The sequence below is a fragment of the Empidonax traillii genome, unplaced genomic scaffold (genome assembly GCF_003031625.1).
Source record: "Empidonax traillii isolate 1590-97213 ecotype Southwest subspecies unplaced genomic scaffold, ASM303162v1 scaffold633:size372093, whole genome shotgun sequence".
Lineage (NCBI taxonomy): Eukaryota > Metazoa > Chordata > Aves > Passeriformes > Tyrannidae > Empidonax > Empidonax traillii.
The window spans coordinates 279,876-307,348 of record NW_020955826.1 but is presented as its reverse complement, the minus strand read 5'-3'; the positions used below and the strand labels follow the sequence as shown (position 1 = coordinate 307,348).

Genomic DNA, 27,473 nt, shown 5'->3' with positions numbered 1-27,473 from the left:
TGCAGAAATTCCCTTCTTCTCACTGGCAAAATGAAAGGGTTAAACCCGGTGCTGAACAGCTCCAGTCCTGCTCCTCGGCAGGAAAATTCGGGGAGATAAAAGAGAACACGTAAAAATAACAGCAAATAAAAGAATATACTCCCAAAACAAACACTAAAACTCCATTTACCACCCATTTCTCCAGCTCTTCAGCAGGTTTTTTTTTTTTTTTTTTTGCTGTGCAAAACTGTGACAACCTCAAGGGAAGGTTCTGGTGAATAAAACCTACAGGAGTCCACAGTTTGTGAAACAACTCTCTCACCACACCACGGGGTCGTAAAGCAATAAATATTCCTGTAACCACCATCCCTTTCCAGGGAGCAAAAAACTCCAGCAAAGGCTTTGCCACCTCTTTGCAAAGGAACAAAGGGAGCAGAGGAACACAGGATTGCTTGTTTGTTTGTTTGTTTTTTTGCTTGGTTTAAATATTGCTCCAAATATGTCACAGACAGTGTGTTTGGGCATAATTTGTGTCACACCCCCACAAACACACAGAACACACACGTGTGGCACACGAGCCACACTTCCACCAACACTTAGGTTTACAGGATGACTCAGTGGATAATATTTCTTCACTCAGCTGGAAAACACAATACAGCTGGATCCACATTGCAGCTACTCTTTTGTACATTCATTTTAATGCTCAGGAAAATATATATTTTTTTATTTTATTAAGTTTTGCTGCAAAACAAAGAAACCAAAAATGAAACCCCCTTTTTGTCTTTTTTTTTTTTTTTTTTCTCTTCCCCTCTCTCATCTCTTAATTATTAACTATTTATTTTCTTTACACTTTGATTGGAGTATTTAACACCTGCCTTTGGCATTATGGATAGAAAGCTCAGGAGTCTCTGAACACACAGTTGTGCCAAAAAAAAAAAAAAAAATAAAATATGGAAGAAGAGTGTCACTTAGAGGTTAGAAATATCTGTTGTAACAACGTATTTTCTTCAATCAGTGTTCACTACTTTATCTCTAAGGCACATGCTCTGTCTTTAGGACCTCATTACATCCAGTTTGCCCTTGTTCTGGTGGAGTCCCCAGGCTGTGGTTGAGAGAGGACACTCTCAGGACATCCCTCCCTGCCCCTGGCAGGTGGCTGGGAGAGCTGGGATCTCCTCAGGGAGATCGTGCCGTGGGAGAAGGTGCGAGGAACGTCCTGCTCCTGCTCCAGCCTCCCCTTCCCAGGGCAGCCCCAGGAAATAAATCCACCCCGCGGGGGGCAGTCCTGGAGCTGGGTGCCAGTGGGAGCATCTCCGTTATCCACGGGGAATTCTGTCCGTCCCTGCTCCGAAAGGCTCCTCTGCCTCCAGCAGACAGCTCAGGATCGTTTCTGCAGGTGCCTGGGATGGAGAGGCAGCACAGGGAGGGGGTGCCAGCCCTCCGTGGCCTCGGGACCCTCAGCCCAGCGACACCAGCCATGTGCTGCCCTCTCCTCCAGGAGGGGCTTTGCCAGGGAGCCAAACCCCCGGGAACGCCGGCCAGGGAGGGAGGAGAGGGGGCAGGTGGGGGTGGGATCGTCCCTAGACGAAGATCTGGATCCTCTCGCGGATGGCCTGGCGGCAGATGGGGCACACGGTGAGCGCCGCGCTGCAGTCGGGGCAGGAGCCGTGGCCGCACTGGAACACCAGCTTGATCTGGTCGTCGATGCAGATGGGGCAGGTGATCCTCTCCTCCATCTGCCGGTAGCGGCTCTGCAGCTCCTCCATCAGCTTCCTCTGGTCGGTGGATTCCGAGCTGGGGCTGCACTCCACCTCCGTGCTGTCTGCAGGGCACCAGGCGGGGTTAGTCAGGGCGTCCCTCCCTCGTCACACCCTGCCCCTGGCCCAGCCCAGCTCAGCTCAGCTCAGGTTGAACTCTCCTCAGCCAGGGATTCCTCAAATCAAAGCCTGGGGGATGCTTTTCAGACTGGCCAGTGTTGCTTTCCTCCCTCCGGCTGCTTTCTGTGTGTGTGGCTTTGAGATGGTTTGGTGGGTTGTTTTTTGTTTGGTTTTTTTTTTTTTTTTTTAAAGGAAACGAAATGCTGGCTGAGATGTCCTGCCTTGGTGCTCTGGAATGTGAAAACACTCAGAGCTGGGGGTGATGTTCTGCCACACCAGCCCTTATAGAACATTGCAAGGAATCTCCCTGTTCACATCTGGGACTCAAAATTTCTGGTCAAGCCCTTCAGGGCACACTTGGACAAACAAGAAGATAGTCACCTGACACCTGAGAGGATGTTCCTTTTTCCCTCTGAAGGTGGGCAGTGCAACAGGCACACACACACACAAGCCAAAACAAGTTCACTCTCTGTTATTCCACTGAAAATCACTGACGCTCCCCTGTACAGGACCCCTCCCACAGCACTCCCAGCAGGAACAGCAAACATACCTTGTTTCAGTTTTTTGGTTATTGTCACTTGACATTTGATGCACTTCTTCATTCTCCTGGAGCATTCTAGCACAAAGGACACAGGAAGAGATGGCAGTTAAGCCCACTGATGTCAGAACAGAGAGGAAACAGACCCAAGAACATCAGCTCTGAACCACCTGAGGCCCCCCTGGGTGATGAGGAGATTGTTTCCACACGGAATGAGGTCACAACCTGCTTTTTGTGTCTTAGTCTCCTGCTTTAACCTTTCCTAGGTCAGTAAAAAACACAACACCTCTGAGTCCTCGATGCTCTGTGCCACTGGAACTGCTGCACTGTGGACCCAAACAGCTCTGGGGGAAAAGGAGGCAGCTCTGGCACACAAAAATTCCCAATTCCCTGCGGTCAGACCGTGAGGGCCTCGTGAGATAACAAACCTGCTGACATCTCTGAGCAGGCTGCCTTTGACACAACTGAAATGCAAACAGCAGTGAGAGCCAGAGGAGAGGGAAATCCTTCTCAGGAGGCTTTTGATGGATAAAGCCCTGACAGCCAGAACTGAGGCACCTGCCTCTCCTTCTGGGTTCTGCAGGCATCTACAAGCACCAGCAAAGCTGCCTTGGGTCCCAACCAGCAGGTGGGCAGAACGTTCTGTGCTTCTCACAGATAACTTTGCATGTCTTGCCCAAGCTGCTGAAATCCTGCTGGGGTTGTTTCAGGACACAAACAGCACAAGGGCTCTGTGTCTGAGCAGAGCCTGATTTCTGGAGGCCCAGCTGAGGAGGCTGGGTGGGTGGAACGGGAAAGAAAAACACGGGAAGATGGAAAGAAGCAGGGTGGGTGGACTCACCTTCACACACAATGCTGTGCTGGCAAGGGAAGAAGTGGATGAGCAAGGCCAGCTCTGAGCACACCAGGCACTCTGTGGGCACTGCCACGCTGGCCACGCTGAGGTTGGTCATGGTGTTGGGCGTGGTGTGCACTCGGCGAAGGCTGCAGGTGATGGTGGAGCTGTCTGAAGAAACTTGCTGTTCCCTGCAGGCAGGAGCACCACAAAACGTGAGCCACACACTCCACATCCTCCTTCAGCAGCTCTGCCCTGACCCCTGGCAAACGCTCCACGATGCTCAGAGCTATAAACCTGCCCCACTCAGCTGGGGTTCTGACTAGTTCAGGGATGACTAATATTTACACAGGCTGAAAATGCCCTTCTGGAGGGCAGCAATGAGGTACTGGCAGTAAAATCACCTGCTGAAACCAGCACTCTGTTCTGAGAAATGTCAGTCTGAAAGAAACGACATCCTTTAAGCAAAAAAAAAAAAAAAAAAAAACCACACCTCAATCCAACATATGCTCCACTGACAAAATTCCTGTGCAAGATGTTTAAAGGGACACATTTCACCTGGTTTTCACAGTGCCATGGCCAATTACAGCACTGCTGTGTGGTTCCTCCTCCAGCAGTAACAGGAGTGCCCTCAGACCAAACTCTGCTTTCATGTTTGCAAAGCCAAAACGCAAACAGATGTTTCTCAGAACCTGAGATAAAGCCATCTTTGACTGGTTATAACTCTCCCTTTGGCATTTTCTCAGCTACTTCTCTTGTCAGCTGGAAAACAAGCCCTTATCCAGCTCTGGAATAAATTCTGTGGGTTCTGGTGCCCACTCATTTGCTGCACTTCCCCTCTGCTTGGACTTCAAATATCTGCAACTGCAGAACCCAATGGAAGTAAAACAGAACCCAGAATGACTCTGCAAAGTTGCTCTTGGCTTCAGTGGCCAGACTCCTCAGGGCTCTCTGTAAATCAAGAGGCTGAGTTTGCACTGAGCAACGTTAATCTGCTTTTCCCAACACTCGCCAGTGGCAGCATCCACCCTCACATAACCCCTCCAGGCACACAGGGGAAGGAACCAGCTCCAGAAGATACAGGAGGTGCTCAGACCGACATCCCAAGTGTTCCAGAGACGCTCCATCCCTCCTAGAAGAGCTGGAGGTGCTGTGGGAGCACTCTGGGCTTTGCCAGGGAGTTCCCAGTGAGTGGTTTGAGCACAGGGTTTACCTGAATTTCTGTGAGAAGTCTTTGACGATCTGGATGATCCTCCCATCTGTAATGAGGTCTAGGGGAGATTTTCCCCTGTGGTTTGCATAATTGATATCTGCTCCTTCCTGTGCTAAGTAGCAGGCAATGGCAGTCCCCACATTCAGCTCCACATTTCCAAGAAAGCCAGAAGCCTGCAGCTAAAAGATGTTGGGAAACACACTCTTGTTAACTCAAGAAGTTCCTGTGATGTGGATGTGATCTGTATCAAATTCTACACCAAGTCCTAAACCCCGTACTTACAATTTGAAACTGCAACTTAGCATTAATCTTTGAAAACACAAGAAGATCCTTCAGCATGAAAACAGCAGATTCAAATTCACACTCCAGGGACAAGAGTGGTGCTAACTGGTGACAATCAACAAAAATCATAGCAATGGGCATTCACCTCTTCAGGCAGTGAAAAGGAAGAAGCTGGAGACAGCACAGCACACACCAGCTGATGAACAGCTGGCCCATGGAGCGACAGCCATTTAAAAGGCAAAATTTTTATGTACGTGACCCAAATTAAAGTCAACAAACATTTCCCACTGACTTAAAAGACCAGAGCATGTAGGTCAGGGCAAATAAAACTGGATCCTAGAGCATCTAGATATGATGTTACTATAAATAACATTGGGAATGACACACACAGATCCCTCCTTTAAGGCTTCCTGCAGCCAGGACTGGCTGCCTTTTGGCCACACACTTGAGCCATCAACTCTTGCTACCACAAGAATGGCAGTTTGGCAATGAGCAGAATGGATGACAAATGCACTGGGTTTTGCTTATTCTGATCATTTCAAAATAAATTAAAAAAATAAATATATCCACGCTGGATTTTCCAGATATTAAGATACCCTTACACCCTTGGCATATCCTGCACCGATTTCTAGAACCAAGGTCTTTATATCCACGACCAGAGAACAGCACAGGGAAATCCAGTTCAGGCTTTGGAACAGCTTTGTCTTTATCCTTCAGCCTGATCCACCTCACCTCTCTCTGCTGTCCCCCCGCAGATAACTGGGGTGGCTGTGGTTAGCTGGCCTCATATTTTCCATGCCATCAGACAGAAATGAATTGCTGTGGTCCTGGGGCATGAATTAAACCCAGGACTCTTGGCTCTGCAAGTGGATTCATGACCTTTCCCACGTCAGGAAAGGAGCACAATGCTAATAAAAATCTCGGGGGAGACGGGATGAATTGTTGTCTGACTATGTCAAGTTCCACACTATAAATCCAAGCATCCCCTCAGACGATCTATTTGCTTTCCCACAAGCTGAAGGTTTGTTCCTATTTGTTCCTGCTCTCCCCATCTGGACTGGCTTGACACAATTTCCCTTCCTTCGCCCCCCTAGATCCCACTGACACTCCAACTGTGTTCTCCCGCCCTCGGGGCCGGAATTTCTCCTGCTCCCAAGCCCACCTTGGAAAGCAGGGATGGCCCCATGTCCCCCTCTGTCTTCTCCATGGCGAGGGCCATGAGCTGCTGGCGCTCCAGGGCGATGTGCATGGCCGTGTCCCCGTCCTCGTCCTCGGCGTTGACGTCGCTGCCCTGGCCCACCAGCAGCTGCACCATCCCCACGTGGCCCTGGATCACTGCCAGGTGCAGGGGGGTCTGGTTACGGTTGTTTTTGAGGTTCACGTCGCAGCGGCCCTGGAAGGGAGGGATTGCACCGGGCTGAGCTGCTGCTGCTGCCTCTGCCCTGGGGGTGCCTGCCGAGCTCCCAAACCTCGAGTCCCTCTTCACCGAACATTTTCCAGCGGGCTCCAGCTCCAACCCGCTTTGCTCTGGCCAAGATACCCTCCTCCTCTCTGCCAGTGCCTAAGGAAAAACCCCCTCCCCACCCTGGGAATGCCAACCCTTCTTCTTCAGTCTGGCAAACGCTGCCACCTCTCCAAAGAGACACTGACGTTTCTGTGAGTCCCAGGGGTAACCCACGCCGGGAAACGTGGGGGTTTGGGAGTGGGGGCAGGTGGGAGTGGGACAGATGGGAGCTTTTTGTCCGTGGCGGGTTTGTTTTGATTTTTTTTCCCTTACCTCTTTGATGAGAATTTCTGCCACTTCCATGTGATTATTGAGAGCGGCAAGGTGCAGGGCAGTGAAACCATCTTCCTTCTTGGAGTCGACCAGCTGCCGAGCTCTTGCCAGGATCTTCTTTATGGCTCTGGAGCGTTGCAGGTTAACAGAGATGGAAGAGTTACTTCATCAGGCAAAAAGGAGTTATAAATGTTCACATTTTAACAGGCAGCACTGTGAGGTGACGCTGCTGATGCAGAGCAGTCCCTCCAACTCCACAGACTGAATTACAAGAATACAACAAAAAGCCCTCAGTTATCATTTAATAAAGGGTAAAGTCACACTGCTTTGGAAATAATGAGCAGATTTATCCTTGGAAGAGTTCCAGAGGCTCTCAGTTAGACACAGTCTTTACTACAGACCTTCTCCTGTCCTTTCCAAGTGTGAACCCAAACACTTAAGGAAACTAAGCAGACAGATTTCCAAGCCAAGCTAGGGAGGTATGAGAGAGATGGGACGGGGAAAGCAGCAGGAGTTTCCTGTGAAGGCATGAAGGAGGGCAACAGCTCTACCCAGCCATATCTGTTTCCTTCCCATCCACCCAGAACTACATCTGCCACCTTCTCACTGCTGAGACAAGCATGAGTTAAGATCTGCAAAAGCCATAAAAATGGGAAAAAAAAAAAGGTCACTCACAGCTTGTTGCCTTTCAGAGCAGAATAGTGGAGCAGGTTGAAGCCTTGGCCGTTCTGGACAGTGAAGTCTATGTTGGGTACTTCAGTGAGAATCTCAATAACGACTTTGTAATCAAGAGTGATGGCATAATGCAGGGGGGTGTCTCCCTGGGAATCCTGCACATGGACAGCCAAGCAGAACACAGGTTACCTCCTTCAGGAAGCCAAGGGAAACCCCCTACGAGCTGCTGACACTCCCAGCTAGCTCTGAGACACTGACCCAGCACAGTCCAGCCCCACCACCACACATGCACAGCCCAAAAATGGGCTGGGTCCAAGTCACCATCACTGCCCGTCTTCAAAGTATCACCACTCTGCAACAGGAGCTGTTGCAACAACAACACCCATTAACAGCAGGTCAGCTGAGCCTGAGTCCAGCACAGAGACTGTTACTGCACTGAGCTGGGCAGACCCAAACCTGGCATTTCAGAGCACTGAAGTCTGAAGGAACGCTTCCTGAGCAAGGCCCAGCGCTGTATTTCAGGAGAACCACTTTCAAACTCGACAGAGTTTAACACACAAAGAAGCACCTCCCCACCTCAAAGAAAAAAAACCACCCCACACACCAAAAAAACCCCTCAAACCCATATCCCCCTCTTCAAAAACTCACTGGGAGGTTGACATCACAGTTGAGCTCACAGAGGGCCCTCACCACCTCGGTGAATCCCTGGCTCACAGCCACGTACAGCGCCGTGCACTTGGCGTTGTTCAGCAGGTCTGTGCTGGCCCCTTTGCCAATGAGCACACGGGCCACCTCAGCTTGGTTCCTGGTTTAAAGGCAAGGAGCAAAACAGATTAGAGTCGATCCTGTGACAGTAAATTCTTCCTCCCTGAAAGGCAACAGAGCTTCTCGGGTTCTGCATCCTCGTGACTTCATCCCACTTCTTATTAGTATTAAAAAAACCAAAACCTTCTTAATTTGTACACTAGAATCTGCTCCCTCTGTCCTAAACCAACAGGAATTTTCCACTTCTATCGATGAATTCTTCCCTGGCAGCAGACAAAACAACTAAAAATTCCATCTTGCTCTGGAAAAAACGTTGCACTTACAGAAACCAACCAACCACATCGATCTCAAATCAACCAAACCACCTGCCCCCAACCCAAAATCTAATCGCCAAAACCTCTTGTTCCGATTCCCCCCCCAAAATTCCCAGCATGGAAACCTGGCTGTGGAGGACAAAGGAGTGTGCTAAGAAATGCTCCTGGGTGCTGAAGCTCAAAGGCCAATTTCTAACAGAGGGTGAAATCAGAGAAAAGCCTCCACCAGCCACACGTCCTTCCCACAGACCGTTCATTTCTATCCAGAACATAAATTCTGCAGAGCCTTCAGGTCTTGCACCAGAGATGGGAAGCAGTGGGGTGCCCTACCCGAAAGCCGCGTAGTGCAGCGCCGTGTCCCCCTCGTCGTCCCTCAGGTTGACGCTGGCATGTGCCTGCAGCAAAGCCTTCACCACCTCCAGGTGCCCCTGGTAGGAGGCAATCTGCAGGGCAGTTCTGCCCTGGTTCTTGGCATCGACCTGTGGGAAGGGCAGAGGCAGAGCAGATGAGGAACGACCTTGTGCCGGGGTGGGAGCAGCGGCTGCGGAACAGCTGCAGGCTCCGAGTGCCAGGCGGGATCTGTGCCCCGCTGGCTCCGCTCCACGGGCACCAACTCCACCCTGACCTTGTCCTGAACATTTCTGAAGGGGAAGGGGATGGCACATCAAGGCAAGAGGGGGCCAAGTGAGAGAACAGAGCCGGGAGCCAGGGCTCTTAATTGCAGCTCTCTCGCCAAATCGCTCTGTGCCTGCGAGCGCAACGCTCCTCGACACCTCTGCCAACAATTCCTTTCCCAACAGGAAAATGTGTGAGGAAATCAAATTAGCTTTGCATAAGGCTCTGAAGATGCCAAGCCCCCCATTGTTCTGTGCTGCTGCAGGTACTTCACTGGGCGCAGTGGCTGGAGGGGATGTCACACAGCTCGAGTGCTGCAGTGAGAGTTGTTGAGAATTAAAGAGGCTGAAGGGCAAGGAGAGGTTGTGTGAAAGGTAAGGAAATAAAAGGGAGAAGCAGCTATTGAAACCAGTGGGAGGCTGAGGAGAGGAGATGAAGGAGCTACAAAACCTCAGCAGACTGGCAGGGAGAACAAGTTAATGAACAAGTTTTTTTTAATCCCCTGCAGCTGGTTCCACGCAGCAGGACAGGCAGGACTTCCCTTGGAACACCCAAATGATGGGAGAGTCATTTAGGCAAGGAGGCCACTGTGCTTTTCTTCCATTTGCACAAGACAGACAATGCTGATAAGCTGGAGAGGCCTTGGCAAGCAATTCCAACTGCACTAAGTGAGCCTCAAATCCAGCCCCCTCTTGCTGGGTACAACACTCTGACAGAAATAACTAATTTGTTAATGTAAGTATCAGAATAGAAGCAGAAATCTAATAAAAGTAACTAATCCCATAATGGATTCCTTATTCCTGGCACTTTCTTATCTGGGATCAATTTGACAATTGCAGGTATTTGTCTGTTCTTCTTCCCCTCTCCAGAAGCCCCATTAACTTTGTAAATGAAGAACTATAATAAATACTAGACAAATAAACACTACATTAGCTTTTATAGGGGTTCCTTCATAATTGATCCTACTTTTGCTGGTTCACCCATCCAGCTGCTCCCTCCAGCCCTACAGACACAGCCTCAACAAAACTTCTTTTAGTTACCAATGGTTTCCAAGGACACTGCTGAAATACTTTGTTCTCTGCTGGTTCTTTTTTTTTTTAAATCTGTTTATAAAGCCTGAACCCCTCCCTGAAGGAGCTTGAAAGAGCAGAGATTTCAGGAGATGTGATCCCAAGTTTGGCACTCTGTGAGCACAGAAATTGTTCAGCAACAAGTCAAGCCCAGTTCTCTCAAGCTCCAGTCAGACATGAGATAAGACACTGCACAGATCTGGGCAGCTTTTCCCTTTCCTGATTCCAACAATATGATTTTGCAAGGTCATCTAAGGACAGACACAGCCAGACACAGCCCATGGCTTCCTTTTCCAACAGATACTTGGGTATCTCCTCCTGTTTTCATATGGATAAACCCCTCTCCCCCTCATTCTGCAGGTGCAGTGTCCACACAGGAAATCTGGGAAAAGCCAGCTTTGGAAATGTGCTCTAAGGACTTAACTTCCAGTTCAGATTTAATGCCACAAACTAGAGGCATAAAATATGCACATTTAACCCTAAATTGCAGCAAAATAATGTTCTGGCTCTTAGGAGATATTAATAGCTCTGAAAAATCTGTCATTTTTCTCCCATCCTCTCCCCCAGTGGACCACAAAATGTCATGACAGCATCTTTAAGAAAAGCAACAAAAAATGGCCATTCAGGGGGTCCCCAGAACTTGCCTTGTCCGGGTATTTCTGCAGGAGCTCCCGGACCTTGGCTGTGTTGTTGAGGGCTGCACAAATGACCAGGCACCCAGCATGCTCTGACTCTGTCTTCTGGGACAGCAGCTTCTCCAGAACAGTCACCAAAGTACCTGAATGAGGGACAGAAAGGACCTGTAACTGCACAATTTTGGGAGAGGACAGAGGTGTTACAGTTCTCCACACAGAGCAAAGTCAAAAAAGTCTGGGCTTGTATCAAGTCATCCCTGAAGCCTTTCTTGAGCAAACAGTTTAAGATCCATCTACAAAGCAAAACAGAAAAAAAAATCTGGCAAGTCTGTCCTCTCTCCCACATGATCCTGACATCTAAAGGAAACAAGTATGGTGAGGCCACCAAAAAAAATTCATGAGCAGATGTGCAGAACAGACAAAAAACCCCTCTCCACATCACGTGACCCCCCAAATTCAGTCTCAGGCTGGATTGGGCAAAATAATTGTGGATTTCACAACACTTCCCCACACGGTCCTGGGACTATTTCACAAGCCCTCAACAATTAATATCCTAATACAGGAGACAGGATGGGCCAGGAAACTGAGACAGAACGAGGCGAATACTGAACCTCGGGCAGGGTTGTGGTCAGCACTTCAGAGGTCTAAATTCTGTATTTTCCTGTCAAGGCCAGCTTTGCTTGCCCAGTAAGGCACAGCTGGGTTTTATCCTATATATTTCTTTATTAAGCCCAGCTTTGCTTGCCCAGTAAGGCACAGCTGGGTCTGGGAGCTCTGTCCAGGGAAGAACAGCCGGAATTTAACACCGCCCAAAGAGCTGCAGCAAAGAGTCCCCCGTCCCTGAAGGGTCAGACATCTCTCTCACTCTTTGACTCCTTTGCACTCTCGGTGGTCATGAGGTTTGCCTCCTCCTCCCTCTGGTAGGCTGTCAGGCAGGCAGGGTTGAAGGTCCAGGACTGGCCTCCCACCGACACGCGCAGATCTCCGTCCCCGTACACCTTGATCACCTTCCCGATGTGCCCCAGGGTCTGCAAGGAAACAGAACGTGGTTCCCCAAAGGTCTCAGCCCCAAAGCAACGTTTCAAAGAGGGTTTCCCAAGCTACAGCCCTGCTGTGTGAAGAGGAGCACTGGACAGTGACACATTCACAGGGCACCCAGAGGGTTCCAACCACTCTGACACAGAAGGGTTTCCCAGACACCTCATAAATGTCTGGGGAAGAAGGCGATGGAACAACAAAATGTGGTCTGAAGAACACAGAGGACTGATCAAAGTGGGACTAGGAAAGGTTTCCTCTGGGTGTTTAATTAACCTGCATTCCACTTTTTAGCCACACTGGTCTGATCAGACCAGTCCTCCACCTGGACACTTCCCTGCCTCGTTCCAGAGAATTAGGGAGGGCGTAAGAGGACTTGTTTACTTTGGTCAGTGAAACCTCTTATCTGGGCTGGTGGCAGCCAAACCCTCGGTCACATTTCCCCTTTCCCTGTTTGCTTTGGGTGCTGCAACACGACTGTGTCACCAAGAGCCAACAGCAGGAGGGAACGGGGACTTTGCAGGGCCCCAGCAAGGTCTGAGCACTCACTGACCAGCAGGAGTGTCTGGGGGGGACAATGCAAGCCCACCACTGTCACTGATTGCTCGGGGACACTCCTGGTTTGCACTCACAGGGGCCATCTCGTCCGTCCACTCCCCGTGGCCAGGCTGGAAGCGCTTCACTGTCTCCATGTCATCGATCACCCGCACCACGTCACCCACCCAGAACGTGTTGAGCTACGGGGAAAATGAAGTCATCAGCTTTTGGGGGATGAAACAACCAAAAAAAACACCCCAAACAACCCCAGAAACCCAACCAAACACGACACCAGTTAACTCAGAAAACAAGGCATTACAAAGCATTAGCACAACTGCCCAGAAAGCTGTAATCAAAACTGCCAAAGAAACACAGTCCAAGGGCTGGGGTAACTCCCTTTTAAGCCAAGTGCACATTTAAGTAGGGAAATAATTTGCAACAGGCAGTCTTCTAACTTTTTGTTCTTCTTCAAGTCATTTATAATTAATGCCAGTGTAAAAGCACGGGGCTTTCCTGGGTCCATCTCCTCACCACACCTGACCTGGCACCGGAGATTTTAATTCACTTTAATAAGGAAGCTAAATCTGTTTTTTTTATTTAAAACAGAAAAAGGAAACCAGAGTTTATCTGTTCTGGTAATATGCCAGATGCTCCCTCTGCTCACTGAGCTAAGAAGGGAGCACTGTCAAAACACACTTTTCAAAGCAGACTGGTTCTGTGCAAAAAACAGTCTGACACTGCATTTTCCCTTGATTTTGGAGTTTTTAGCATTGTGATCTTGTTCAAGGTCTTTGAGAATTTTGTGGTCTTCCAGCAGCTTCTTCTATATCTAATTATCCCTGTTTCTAATCATCCACATTTCAAACCTCTGGGGAAGGCCAGAGCTATGAGCTTCAGAAAGGCAGACACAGAATTAGAAGAGCTGGATTAAAGACTCAGGGCACCCAGAAGAATCAAAGAGAAGTGAGACAAAGGTGCAAAAAGGAGACACAAGAACAAGGAAGAAAACAAAATCAAATGGAAGAAAACGAAAACAAATGGAAGAAAAACAAAATCAGATGGAAGAAAACGAAATCAGATGGAAGAAAACGAAATCAGATGGAAGAAAACGAAATCAAATGGAAGAAAACGAAATCAAATGGAAGAAAACGAAATCAAATGGAAGAAAACAAAATCAAATGGCAATTATGTGGAAAAAGGTTGAAAGGTAGCTGCAAAAGGATGAGTTACTGTAGGTAAACTGTCCTATCAAAGAAGCTGGAATTAAGAAATGGAATTTACCTGAAGAAATTACATTTGAAATGCAGAAGTTCATCAAACTGGCCAGCCCAGCAGCCCAACTCCCACTGCCTGCAACCATCTGCCTGAGCCCTGCTGGGCTGCAGGGAGTTCTGCCCAGAACCACCGTGTTTGGCACAGCAGGGCATTCCTTCAGCACTTGCTTGTGCCCCAGCATGTCCTGGCACAGCAGGTTAAAGGACAGCTCTCCCCTGCAGCATCCCCAGCTCTGGGGAGCCCAGCACGTACCTTGGTCAGGGCTCCAGGATGGAAAGTCCAGCGGGTTTCGCTGTTGAACTGGACCCTCACGTCCCCTCTGTCCGTGATCCTGTGCACAGTCCCTGTCTGGCCAATGAACTTTTGATAGGGAGGAAAAAAAAAAAAAGCAGGGGAAAGCCCCTAAATAAATCACATTGCTTAACAGTGGGGAAAGCAGGCAGAGGTGTTTAAATGACCCAGCATTTCCAATCCACAGACTAACAGTGCTCCCAAAGCTGCTCCACGTGAGATGCAGCCATTGTTTGTCTACAAAAGCAGGGAAAGGCTCCTTAAGAGGCTCCTTTAAAGTAGCAGCATGTCGGGGGAGGAGGGTGGTAGGAATATAAAGCGCAAAAAATCCTGGGAAAATGAAGCAGGAATTGTCCTCTTTCTGAATGACAAAGGTGGGCAGAGATTACAAGAGTTGCTCTGCATTATAAGGCCAGCAAAGCACACTCTGAGAGGGGGAAAAAAGGGGCACAGTAAAGGAGACAAAATTAAGGATAGTTGTGTAGTGCAGTGTTCTGGAATTGTGGGTTCTGGCAGGTCCTGAGCAGCTCAGAGTTTAGAAGGAGGCAAAAAGCACCGATTTCTGAAATGACAGGAAGTTACTGTTTAACATCTCCTAAAAACCTCTGTTAATATTCCTCTCTACACCTGCATCCACCAACAACAGGAATTCGGGAGCACAGAGGTTTTAACGACCAACAGACACCGGGAGCCAGGCAGCAACACTCCAAAACTACAGCTTTGGGGAATGAAGCCTTAGCTGGAATAAAAAAATTCCTGGCTCTGCTGGCAGCCTTCTGAAAGTTCCTGCCAGAAGATGCCAAGTCCCTGCCTGCCAGGCTGGAAAAAAAAAACAAAACCAAAAAGGAAGCTGATGCTCAGTTAACAGATTTCCACATTGAAGCTGAAATGACATGGCTTGTCTCGACATTTCAAAGTCTGGTTTCAAAAAGTCTGCTCACCTACAGGGCAGGTGGGGCCAGGATGCACATATAAAGTGTCTTTTGTAATTTTATAGCACTGCTTCATGCTGTTCTACAGTAATAGGTGTCACTTCTATCTTTACTTCCTCTACTATCTGGGTTTTTTTAGACAACAGGTGACAGCAGAGTGAGAGCTCTTCAATCTAAAGACAAGACACCAGGCTAAGCTCCAAGAATATCATATGGGCTGAGAAATTTTAGCCCTGGCCAGGGATAGAGCCCACTGTTGACAAAACACATAACTTTCATTAGCAGTAATGCACAGCATAAAAGAAGCCAAGCAAGGAATGGATCCAGAACCCCAAAGAAAAGGTCCATGGCTCATTTAAAAAACAAACCAGCCATTATTTTTTCGCTTCCAGGACTTGTGAGCAACTCTTGTGCAGGGCTCCACAAGTCAACTGCCACATAAATCTGAGCCTTAAAATAAATCTGACTCCAGTGTCCTACCACTGAAAAAAAAAAAAAAAATCTGTATTTGGGATTCAGTTAACTCAACGTAAATGCAGGAGGTACCACGTCACACAAAGATGTTCTGGTAACTTCCTAAGCAGGGCCTGCTTGTGCAGTCTGAGACAGTGACTGATACCTTACCCAGAGGAGTAACAGCCTCCTACCTCAGCCATTTTGGGGTTCCAGCCTCCATGGCCCTCCTGCATCTCCCTCAGGATGTCGATGTCCAGCAGGCACTTCACCTTGTCCCCGTGCTGGAACGGGTGTCTGTCTGTGCTCTCCTTCCTCTGCAGCTCAGCTGGTTTTCCTGAGGAGAACAACACCCCCCCCAGCCACGCAGGATGCAATAACACACTTTGTGCCTTGCTGGCTCCTTGGGGCTGCAAATTAACAGGAACTGGGGTGTGCCCTACACACTACACAGAGAAATCAAGAGGATTTAGGCTCTCATTCTATGAATCAAACATGAGGCAGCTCTAACAAGACACGTTCTGCCCCTTCCCAGAGCGGGGAATGCCTTTGAAGGACGCCTCTCGTGTCAGGGCAGACATCAGGAGCTGTTCTTAGCACTGCACTCACCCACAACTGCTGTTCAGCAGACACACCCACCCAGCGCCCAAAATAAGTTTCTCTTCCACAGGCAGCCACATAACTGCCTTCCCCTCCTACCCTTCCCGTGCAGAGAGAGGCTGTGCCACTGGAATAAACTCCCCGTCCAACCCTTCCCTTCCCTCGAGCATCCCATTCCCTCAGCCGAGCTGCTCAGGGAGAGGAAAGAACGAGAAAGGCCTGATCCTGCTGCTGCAAACACAGGAACAGAGCCCTCTGTTTTCTTCCAGGGGAGCAAAAGGTGGACCCTGCACCTCATTAAAACAAGCACAACTAAATTACATATTGGTAAAAAAAAAAAAAAAAAAAGGCTGCAAGTCCAAAAGCACAAATAGTTTCCTTGGTTTTGTTAGAGTTAAAAGTGAATTGCAGCAAGTTGCCAATATAGATATCACCCTTTCCCATCCCTTTTTCTAATCTCTCTGCTGGGCAAGTGTTTGGCAGCAACATTCTCAGAAACCTCCCTTTGGTCACGTTCCCCTCAACACACGTTTGGGCCCACCAGCGCAAGGATATTTGCTGTGTAAAAGCGTGGTGAACACCAGCTGACCCACTGCTTGCCCGAAGAATTAGAAACTCTGGGTTAGCAGAACCAACACTGGGTGGAAGTCTCTGTAACAGAGCAGGAGTTTCCTGCATTTCCAGCTGGAATTGCCTCGGCAGAAGATCCCTCTCTGGGTACGCAGCTGTGGGCACAGGGTGGTTTTACCACAGACTCAGCACTATTTCATTAACCACTCTGAAGTCAAGCAGTGTGTTCACACACAAGCCACCCTCTCCTAAATGGCACACACATTATGCAGGAACTCCACGAAACCACCTGCTGCTTTTCTGCCTTCCAAGCAAAATGTGGCTTTAGCGTCGTCACCCAACAGCGGCGCGCACCCGAACTTCTCAGCAGGCCACTCACCCAATTTTGGGAGATGCTCCTTGTAGTAGAAGCCCCCAGAAGCCTCCACAGTGCATTTCAGGTCCACTTTGCCCTTGTGCCCCACCCTGTAGACGTTTGTGGTGCCATCAGCCCAGGTGACGCTGGCCACGCTGCGCCCGGTCTCCACATCCCAGCCCCGGATATCCACCACCCGGCCGGTTTTACCTTCGCCACCTGAGGGGGAAAATGGGAAAAAATCAGGACAGTTAAATCATGACACGACTCAGTTTGGCCAACCAGGAGCGCGTTAAACTCGCTGCAAGCCAGCCAGCCAGCCATCTACTTTGGAACAGAGATGTGGAAAAAGCTGAATTCTGGGTAGAGTTCCTCCTGGTGTGCAGGGAACACACAGTGTGGTGGCACCACACTGTGGCAGGACAAAAAACCAGTGCTGTAAAACCCACCCAAGAGCTTTCATTTCTCCCCAACGCCAGCCAGGTGCAAGAGCGTCAAATAAAAGTTTGTTCTGGTACTTCTCTTCACCTGTCCCCAAGCAAGGAGTAGTACACTGGAAAAACCCAGAACAGGAGGAGATGTGTGTGGAGATAAAGCTGGCTGGGCACATGGGACATGTTCTCATCCAAGAGACAACAGTCTATGAACATAAAGGCAGTCAGAGCTTGCAGATTCCCAACCCAACTCTGCTGCCAAGTCACTCGGGCGAGTCCCAAACAGGGACACCAACATCTGCCTGTCTGAGCGGACAAAGAGCTTCTAATTGCCTGCAAAGTCTTGAAATTTAACAGCTTAAAGGAGTTTAATTCCTCATCTAACTGCACATCTGACTAAAAAGCACAATACAAACCAGTGGGCTTTAGTGCCAGTTCTGTCAATGATCAGAGGACCAAACGGCTGTGGGTGGGGGGCAGCTCCCCCAAAACCAAGGCAGTGCTCATCAGAGACCACCTGAGGGGCTGGATTTAGGGTTCTTCCCACTGGTCTTGCTGGTGTAACTGGTTTCAGGTCACCACCACCGCAAGCAACACGAGTCTCAGACATGTAAATGTCCATCTGATCTCAACAGGATGGATAAGCTGTATTGAGCATAAGCTGCTTTTGCTCTCAGACCCTGCAAGTATCCACGTCCTCCACTGAACCCAGAGCTGCAATAAATGGCAGAGTCAACTTTGGAAACCTTTGAACTTCTGACTTAATTCTTAAGGGACAAAAGGAGCTGTAAACATTACAGTGTGAACAGGGCTCTGGAATAGGAAGGGACAGTACAGCTCCCTTAAGCCTGCAGCGCTGACAGAAACTGCTATCAGTGAATTAAGTACAGTCATTACACCCAAGAACAGCTCTAAAAAAGGCATTTTTGTCCCTCTGCATTTTCAGCCTGAAGTTACAAATCCTACTGAAAGCAGTAACCACAGCAAATAGTTCATTAATGTTCCATGTGAAACCATCCTTGCAGAGCATTTCTCACTGTCCTTAAAAGTATCCAAATAAGGATATTCCACAGAGCTCCAGAGCAGAAAGGAGTACTGTACTCAAAGTCAGGCAACCCTTATTCCCCCTGTAAATGAGAGCTTTTTTGGGAAAAGGTGGGGCTTTGTTTATCACTGTGTACGTTTACAGCTTTAGACAAGAACTTGCAGGTTGTTTCCCGGGAGTTTTCACATCTGTGAAACAGGAGCAGCAAAACTTCCCTCCCACACCCTCAGCGAATGCATATGGTTTATGTCACAGAAATGTGACAAAAAACCAATACAAGAAAACAAGGAATATTTAACACTCTAAACAACAGCAACTGCATCCTCCAAGCAGCTCCCCAGAAGCTGCTGCTCATAGCAGGCACTTTCAACCGGCCATTTGCCAGAAAGAAAAAATAAAATTTGATATCATTTATATTTAAAAAAAAAAAAAAAAATCAAAAATCAGATGGTGTTTTACAGGACATCCCAAAAGCAGCTTACCATCCTGGTTCCCCCACTCCCAGTCGGGGCCACGGACCACTTTAGCCCCTTGGAAAGTCCCTTTTAGGGTGATGCGAGTCAAATTCTGCCGAGGGCTCACCAGGACTCTGGAAAAAAACAAAACAAGAGAAAACAATTGGATTTATTGTTCTTACGGACACCGTACAAAGCTCTGACCCAACTGAGGTCGGTAACAGGAGGACTGTCCCTCATTTTATGCTTTCTGGACGTTACTGGGGTGCCCAAAGCATTAATGTTTTGGGCAGGCTCTGAGCTCAGCACATCCCACACCCTGAACTGCCCGGCACAGCTCACCTGCTGCAAAGCAGAGCAGCTCAGACCAGCAGTGCAGTGGATCCCCCAGCCCTTTCCACACTCCACACATCCTGACCCCACACCCCGAGCCAGCTCGAGGAGAAAGGGAAGGTACCTACGTGATGGTGAACAGGGGGTCTGATGTCCTGTTAAAGCAGCTTCCAATTCCCATAATGTCCCAGCAGCTTCCCTGCTGGCTCTGCGTGTGCTGTGCCCGCTCTGCTCCCCAGCAGAAAGCCTTCTCATGAGTTACCCAGCCACCAAAATCCTCAGGGAGCCGTTTGGGCTGCTCACCCGGGGTACAATCCACTTTTCGAGGTGACTGCCAAGGTGCCCCAATCCATACCCCCTGGAGCCTGACAGGCTCTTGGCAACTCCCAGCCCAGACAGAGCAAAGCAAGTTCAGCAGCTGTTCCACAGGGCAAGGGGAGGGGAGGCTTACTGGGGGTAGGGCTGACCTCAGAACACTGCATTTATTTTCCATCTAATACCTACAGAGGGAAGGTGGAGACTCAGAAGGATAAAAAGCTTACGCCTCAACTTAACTGTTTACTTATCCACCACGTGCTTAAGTCTTTTACCTTTCTTAACCTGCTGACACGTCTCCCTACCTGTGGTTTACAACCTAAAGTGCTTCAAAAGTGGGAGAGATTATTTACACGGGCTCTTATAATCGTGGAATGTTCATTGTCCAGACTGCAGCTCAACGGGAGGAAGACTCTTTATTTGGATGGTTGGGACTTTGCCTGGTTTAAGCACCAGCAAGGCTGGACGTTGTTATGAAAGAAGATAATGAGAGTGGGACAGGGAAAAGCTCAGCTAAAAAGAGACACTGCTCAGCATTCATTTTATTGCTCTGTGTCAGGCACCAGAGACTGGCTTCGAAAACCAGCACGGATTTGGGCACTGAGTCTGAAACAGCTCAGCTACAGCACTGTTGTCACTGCATATTGTTGAATGTTTTTCTAACAATTCATCAAAGATCTCTCAGTCAAGCCCTGACTGAGTGATAAAAATACACTTCTCTCCTGCAAACCCTCTCAAGGGAGCCTTCAATGCAAAGATCCTTAGTGATAGTAAAATGAAGCACCGAGCTGAGCTTAAGCAAGATGTTTAAAGAGCAAAACAAGCACGACTCATTCTATTCCTAGCAGAAGTTCCCTTTTTGTGTAGTCACATAACAGCAGTCATTTCCCATCTCAACAGCTCTCACATTAACCAGCCACTTTCAGTGAAATTCGTGGCTGGGGACCAAGAAAACAAAGCCAGCCACTTCAGAAAGGAAGAAAAACGTAAGAAACTTCCACCTCTTGCTGGAGACAACCCACCAGAAAACCCTCTTTCCTTCCTCAGCCTCCCAAAAACAATGACCCTGCCTGAACCACCCTGCTGACCAGCACCCAGGAGCGATGCAAGAGCCTCATGTCCTGAGCAAATATGTCTTAGGTTTTAATCTAATTCACCATATTTTGCTCCAAACACTGGGTAACAACCGAAGTTATTCGTGTGATGCTAAAATACCCTTGGGAGAAATTTAATCACCGTGATACTGCCTTTAATAACAGCGTTAATTATGACAGCCGAAATCTGCAGCCATTTCTGCCCTACAAATTCCAACGGTATTAAATTACTGTGGAGCCCAGAAAACACTTGGGAGCATGCACTGTACAGAATGAAGTTATGTCTCTCTCCAGCAGGCTGGGAACCACTCCCTGGGGATATTCTGCCCCTGCTCAAGTTTCACTGAGCTTTCCACATCCCTGGGAGCTCTCTGCTCCACACAGCTCCAAACAGCAGCATCACCCTTGGCTCTGGAAAGATGTGAGACCCAAATTAACGGACCTGGAGAAGTTTAAACAGACTGCTTTTAATTTGCAGCAATGACCTGAGACCCTGCAGAAGTCAGAGACCCTTCACACCAGGCACAGTCGAAGGATTTTGCGAGATAAGAGATTTTTTCCACTGCAGGAAGTTCTTATCCCAAAAAACACAAGTACAGTGCATGGAAAGTAGAAGGGATGGACACCCTGAAAGGGCAGCAGGCCATAAATATCATGGTCATCTCTTCAGAAAGACACAGCTGTAAATGAGACTTTCAGCTCATGGTAGATACAAACCCACAGCAGATACGAAACCCACACGGGATGCACAAAGATCTGCACAGGGTAACGCAAGAAAAGGATCCCAAAGACCTTGCAGAAACCACAGACAAAAACTGACCTCGATGCAAGAAATTCTAGATTCTCTAATCCCACCCCCTAGCAAAGCTTTTCCTGAAGCACTTCCAGCAGAGGATAAAGCCAGGCAATTCTGACAGATGGCAGGGGCTGCTGGTTGCTCAAGCATGAACCAGACTAAGACAAGGGCGATGGTGAGGGATCAGGAGCACGGAAACCTATTTCAGGAACTGTCTTTACCAAGATTTTTCCCTTTTCAACCCTGTCCTTCCTTGACAAGGCACAGCTCTTCACAGAAGCAAAGCTGTATCCTTCTAACTCAGGGGCTGGGCTGGGTTAAAAGCTCAGTCTTTTTTGGGTGACCTCCAAAGCCCAGATCAGACTCAAGGTTTCAGACCGAGGCTCTTAAATGTGAACAGGCTGAGGATGTTTTACTGAAGGTTCCTCTTGCTTACAGTTTGGATCACTGGATTCCAGACAAGATAAAGATAAAGTAGGCCATTAAAATGCAAGCCCTGCTCTGCAAATCAAACAGAATATTCCAAAACAAACAAAAGGGAAGCCCTAATGAGGGGATAGGCAATGGTGTTCTGCAGTGCACGTGGGGTTTTTTAAAGAGGCGCAGTTTGGTATTTTATCTGGCAAATTATGGTGGTTTTTTTAAAGTAAAATTACATTAATTCATTGCTAGAACAAATTAACAAGTAATTTGACATCAAGAAATCAATTTTTTTTTTACGGGTTAGGAAACAAACACATCATCACACAAGAGTCAGGTTTGATTCAACAGCCACCAAAATTTCCGAGACCAACAGCTTGAACTGCCACTGCCCAAATAACACATGTTGAAGGGGTTACTATGTAAATAAACCTGCACCCCCTTTATTGCCCAGTAATCAAACACCCTGCAGTTGTCCCTCAGCTGCTGGATTAGTCCAGGCTCACAGTCCCAGCAGCCCCAGATGGAAGGTCGGATGATTAAAGCTGCCTTGAATGGGTCTGCACTGCACAGGCAAACCCAAACCAGAGCATGCACTTGTTCCTGTATCTGATTTCCAAATGCAGCTGGTAACCAGACTAGACAGAGCTGGTTTAAGAATCAGGGCTGAAAATAACTGCACTCTCTGTTTTGACTACAGGATAAAACACAATGTGAGAAAATACTTGTAATTTCTTATGCTTGATTACACAGAATATTTCCCTGGGTGGTTTGCTGGCTCCTCCAACCCCATTGTTGGCCAGGGAAGAAAACAGGACTTGTGAAAAATTGTTGTGATTTATTGGTGGGTGAAGCCTAGAACATAGCCTGGGTAAAACATCCCCTGCCGAAATTCAGCTCAGCCCCATCCCTGAGCAGGTGATCCCTGCAAAATTCCAGTGCTGCCTCTGCACTGGGATATAATAACACTAATATTTTGCATGAGGGGTAGATTATCTCAGACTTGATAATTTGCAGAATCATCAGAGCATGCCTGACTGTGGCAGCCCTAAAATAAACTTGATGAGTTTTGCATTGCTGCCCTGCTTCCAGACACTGATTTATCTTCCAATTACCAAGCACGTATTCAGCAAATGGATACACAGCTCTGAAAAAAAGCTCAGTAAAACTGAGCTGTTCATCCTTGTAAGCCAAGGATGAGAGCCTCTCCCACAACAGCCACAAAACTCAGACCAACAAAATATAAAAACAATTGGAAGAGGTCAGGAAGAGATTACCTCTAACAGCAAAAATAATAAAAAAAACACAAACCAGCAGCACTTCCTGCCACCAGAGGTTCAAACTCAGGTCATTCTGAGACCTGAAATAGCCTTCAGGTAAAGGAGTCTTCAAAGCCTCTTTAGAAAACTGATTGGGAACCCTCTGCAGCATCTGTCTGGGGTTAAATCCCCCTAAATCCCAGGATTAGTGACCTGCTACGAGGAGCAACGTGTTGGCCTTGAGGGACTGGAAACTCCCAGCTCCTCATCTCTGCTTCAAGAAAGAGCTGATGTGACAGCTCCATCCCACAGTCCAACATCTGATCTCACCAGTGGCAACCCAAGGACTGTGTAAGCAACCCCAACTTCCTTATTCAAGTTCAAGATTATGGGATGCTGTCAAACTTGTTGGGATGCCTCTCCATCCACTCCCCTTCATCTTCCCGACTAATTAACACTCCAGAGGGCTCATCACAGCGCTTTGCCTGGGTCCTGAGAGCAACACGCTCCTGAGGCTCCTTGTGAAGAAGCAAAGGATCCCCATTCCCTGCCAGAGGAAGGAGGAGGGACAATCCTGGGTCTCTAAAGGAGACTCACCCCGTGTTTCACAGCCCCTCGACAACAAAACCCAAACCCACCCAGCATTTACCGTGTCTTTTTAAATACACAGATTTCTGGGGGCCTTAGGGAACTGCCAAAGGTTTTATCTTCTACTTTATTTAGCCAAAAAAAAAAAAAAAAAAAAAAAGCCAGCTGAGTGCTCTAAGCAACAGTGCAGTGAGTCATGAGCCGTGCAATTCCTGTTCTTCGAAAAAAGGACGCTGCACTGCCTGAGGCAGCTTCTGCACAGCCCAGACCTCCCTTATTCCAAAAGAAATCCTTTCTGTGGCATTGTTCAGAGGTGAGCCAGGCCCTCCTTTGTTTCACTCAGCTTTATTTCTTATCTCAGGACATTCAATTCTTGATGCAGAGCAACCTCCAGAACACCCGGAGCAGCAAATCACGGGATCCCATCTGCGTTAAAGCAGAGAAAGATGTTCCTGCTTCTTCCTGCTCCTGCACTGAAAGGGGAATTCAATCTGCCAGCTCCCCTGTACAAAAGCTCCTGCATAAAACACACATTGCATTGTGCCATCCAGCTCAGCCAAATGCCTGGAACAAAACCCACTTCTGCCCCGTTACTTCCAAAAGCTGAGCGACTCCTTAGAGCCACAATATGTACTCTTCGTTCACCCTCAAAATTGCAGCTTTCCACAGCTGGAAGCTTCTTCCTTGAGGATTTCTAATTCCTCTCCATCCCTAAGCTCAGCTAGAACCATGCAGAACAGCAGGAAAGGTGTTTTATTATCCAATTACAACTATTGCTGCTTTACCCTTACCCCTTACTGAGGCTTCCAGAAGCCACTGCCACGTCTGACAGGCTCATGCTGTGCCCCTGAAGTCACACACACACACACCTCCCTTTTCCTTTTTTCCTTTTTTCTTCTTAGCTGCTTGGTATTAAGATCACTGCTCCTGCTAACACACAGTGATGTAAATCAGAACAGTGCTACTTGAACAAAAATTGGGTATCACACTCTGGCCTATATCTGCACTTCTTTTTATCAAATAAAGTTAATTTATATCACGTCTTCTCCGACCACTCAATGAGCCACACTCACGGAAAAGAAAAAAAAAAAAAAAAAAAACCATAAAGTAATTTAGGAAAGAAACAAACCAAACCCACTCAAAACCCATCAAAGCACCATCAGACTTTTACTACAATGGGCATCTACCTCCCAAGAGCCCTCCAGTGCTTCCAGCACATTCCAGAGCAGTGCTGCAGTGCTCTGGGAAAGTCAAACAACTCACACAGGGCAGCCCTGGGTCTGGCAGCTTTACTGGCCACGCTCCAAACTCTCTTTTCTCCCTGACAGCAACCACAAGACCGCCCAGTTCCAGCAGTAGGGCCTGGGCACGGGCTGGGGACAAACCTTGAAAGGAAAGCTGCCCTTGGTACATCTTTTCCCATTCAGGTTCCTCAGCAAAGCAAATGAGCCCAGCAGAGGAGAAACCCTGGGGAAGAACTGCCTGGAATTCTGCCTTTTCATCGGGGTGTTCCCAAGGGAATTCAGCTCTGCAGGGCTGGGAGATCCCATGCCCAGGGAAGAAAATTTGGGCTCCTCTGCAGCCTCTTACAGCAATTGCTGCCTACCTTTTATTTTCTCTTTAAATGGGAGTAGGATTATGTACCTTAAGCTCAAAGAAAAGACACAGTCAGGCATCCCTGAGTAACTACTTGGAGATAATTATAATATTAATAGAAAGAGAAAAAAACCCCACATGCCTATTTTTATATCTAATGTATTTTTACATATACATAAAATCCTGGAGCTCATTTCACAGTAGGATCTGCCTGGCCTGTCATATTAACACAAGCTCCAGAAACATCCTAATCTGGTGGATAAAACACAAGCCCCAGAGCTCAGAGGGGAGACTCTCTGGACAAACATCCATCCATCCCTTGGCTCGCACTCAGAATTCCGGCTCGACCACACGGGCCCAACTCTGGTAATTAACTCCAAGGAGAGTTTCCCATCAGGTAGGAAAAAAAAAAAAAAAAGGAAAATCAATGCCAGAGACAAGCTGATTGCTCAGGACTTCTCCTGAAGGCAAGAGGATTAAAAGGTTCGTCTTCGTGCCTGCCTTAGGAAGTGCAAATAAAACCGCCAGGGAGATTATTTTTGGGTTCTTCCTCGGGGCCAGGAGAAGGATCAGGAAGGGGCACCAAATTACAGATGCTGGAACAGAGGCAACAGTGCAAGAGCAAAGGAGAAGTTGTTGCTCTCTAGAGAACAGTTTAGACCCGGCGGTTTGGGAGGGCAGGATTCCTGTCAGCCTCCACTCACTTATCTGAGAACAGCAAAACATGTCTAAAATTATTTAACTTGGGGGGGAGGAGGAAAAGTAAAACCAGAGCAGACAAACATTTTTAATTTTCACCTTAATCAATATTCCCAGAAAAATTCTTATCTCTATTTGCTGTGTTTTTCTCAAGCAGCTTCATAAAAGTGCCCAACCCAGCCTCACACTGCTGTGCAGAACAGAGGCCCCAAAACCTTTTTGATCACACAAGCCAAAGAGTAAAAACATTTTGAGCACTCCCCAACATACACTTATTTATATAAAAATGCATTTCTATAAAAATACAAATACATTTCTATATAAATATATAAAACATATACGTTTTTATATAAAATTAATTTGATATTAAAATAGATTTACATGTCAATGTGAAAATAAATATATATATTTGTATATAAACATTTCATTTTATATATCAATATAAATATGTTTTTATAGAAATATATTTTACGTTTATATAGAAATAAATTTCTTTATATATTTAAGTTGTACAGAAATACATTTCTTTCTATATATAAATTATATGGAAGTACCTTTCTATATATAAATTATACAGAAATACATTTATTTCTATATATAAATTACACAGAAATACATTTATTTCTATATAAACGATACAGACACGTACTAGTTAGGTGCTGTACATTATTCCTGCACTTTGGCAGGTGGTTTTGCACACCCCTGGGGGGGCCCAAACCCCATTTTGGGAGACCCCAAAGCCCCCCCCCCCCCCCGGCTGCCAGGACTCACGGCTGTGAATGTGCTGTCTCGTAGCGCTCGAAGGAGTGAGACAGGTCGTGTTTGTTGTTCATGTAGCACTGAGTGCACAGGTCGTAGTCAAAGCACATCTTGCACTTCCACCTCATCCCACGGATGCCGTGCTTCTTGCAGCAGTCGCAGATGATGTTGGGGTGACGGACACCTGGGAGAGCAAAGGGGCAAAGGAATGCGGGATTCACACGAAATCCAGAGAAACCGCCCCCCAGAACCACCTGGACAACGCTCTGGGGGACAGGGTGGGACTGCTGACTCCAGCCAAATTACATTTAAAAGATAAAACTCCAATCATTTATTAAGAACAGGGATCCCCACAGATGGGAACACTACACGAACTAAGGCAGGAGATGGGTTTGCCGAGGTCTGTGCCCCCTGTCCTTGCCATACTGATCAATCTGGGTGTTCCTATAGAGCAGGAGTTCCTAAGCCCCCTGTCCTTGCCATACTGATCAATCTGGGTGTTCCTATAGAGCAGGAGTCCCTAAGCCCCCGTCCTTGCCATACTGATCAGTCTGGGTGTTCCTATAGAGCAGGAGTCCCTAAGCCCCCTGTCCTTGCCATACTGATCAATCTGGGTGTTCCTATAGAGCAGGAGTTCCTAAGCCCCCCATCCTTGCCATACTGATCAATCTGGGTGTTGCCATAAAGTAGGAGTCCCTAAGCCCCCCCATCCCTGCCACCCTCACCGATCTGGGCGTTGTCATAGAGCAGGAGGTCGTAGGCTCCCTGGAAGCCCGTGCGGTAGTTAGTCCTGTTGCCCTGGTCCCACTGCACCACCACGGTCTTGTCGGGGGTGGTGGGGCTGCCGGCGCGGCCGATCTCCACCACGGTGCCCACGTTGCCCTCGCCGCTGTCCTGGCTGCCCCACTTCCAGTCCACGCCGCGCACCACCCGCATGCCCACCTGCATGCTGGCACAGGGCTCCGCATCCATGGGGCGCGCTCGGGGGGGGGTCCCTACAGCTCTGCCCCCCGGGGGGGTTTGCTCACAGCCAGGGGCAGCAGCATGGTCAGCACGC

The 27,473-nt window shown here is 48.0% G+C and overlaps 1 protein-coding gene across 1 annotated transcript; it reads right to left on the bottom strand.

The window, feature by feature from the left end:
* Positions 1 to 1,471: 1,471 nt before the first annotated feature.
* Positions 1,472 to 27,473, bottom strand: MIB2 (mindbomb E3 ubiquitin protein ligase 2). Its single transcript, XM_027898986.1, has 18 exons — positions 27,142 to 27,473; positions 26,429 to 26,600; positions 18,585 to 18,691; positions 16,648 to 16,842; positions 15,293 to 15,435; positions 13,675 to 13,782; positions 12,243 to 12,347; positions 11,441 to 11,603; positions 10,585 to 10,718; positions 8,586 to 8,734; positions 7,825 to 7,981; positions 7,177 to 7,331; positions 6,502 to 6,628; positions 5,887 to 6,117; positions 4,443 to 4,621; positions 3,236 to 3,420; positions 2,407 to 2,472; positions 1,472 to 1,801 (listed from the first exon to the last, which is right to left on the bottom strand). Exons 1-18 carry the CDS (start codon positions 27,386 to 27,388, stop codon positions 1,560 to 1,562), a joined length of 2,865 nt encoding a protein of 954 aa, XP_027754787.1. The 5' UTR covers positions 27,389 to 27,473; the 3' UTR covers positions 1,472 to 1,559.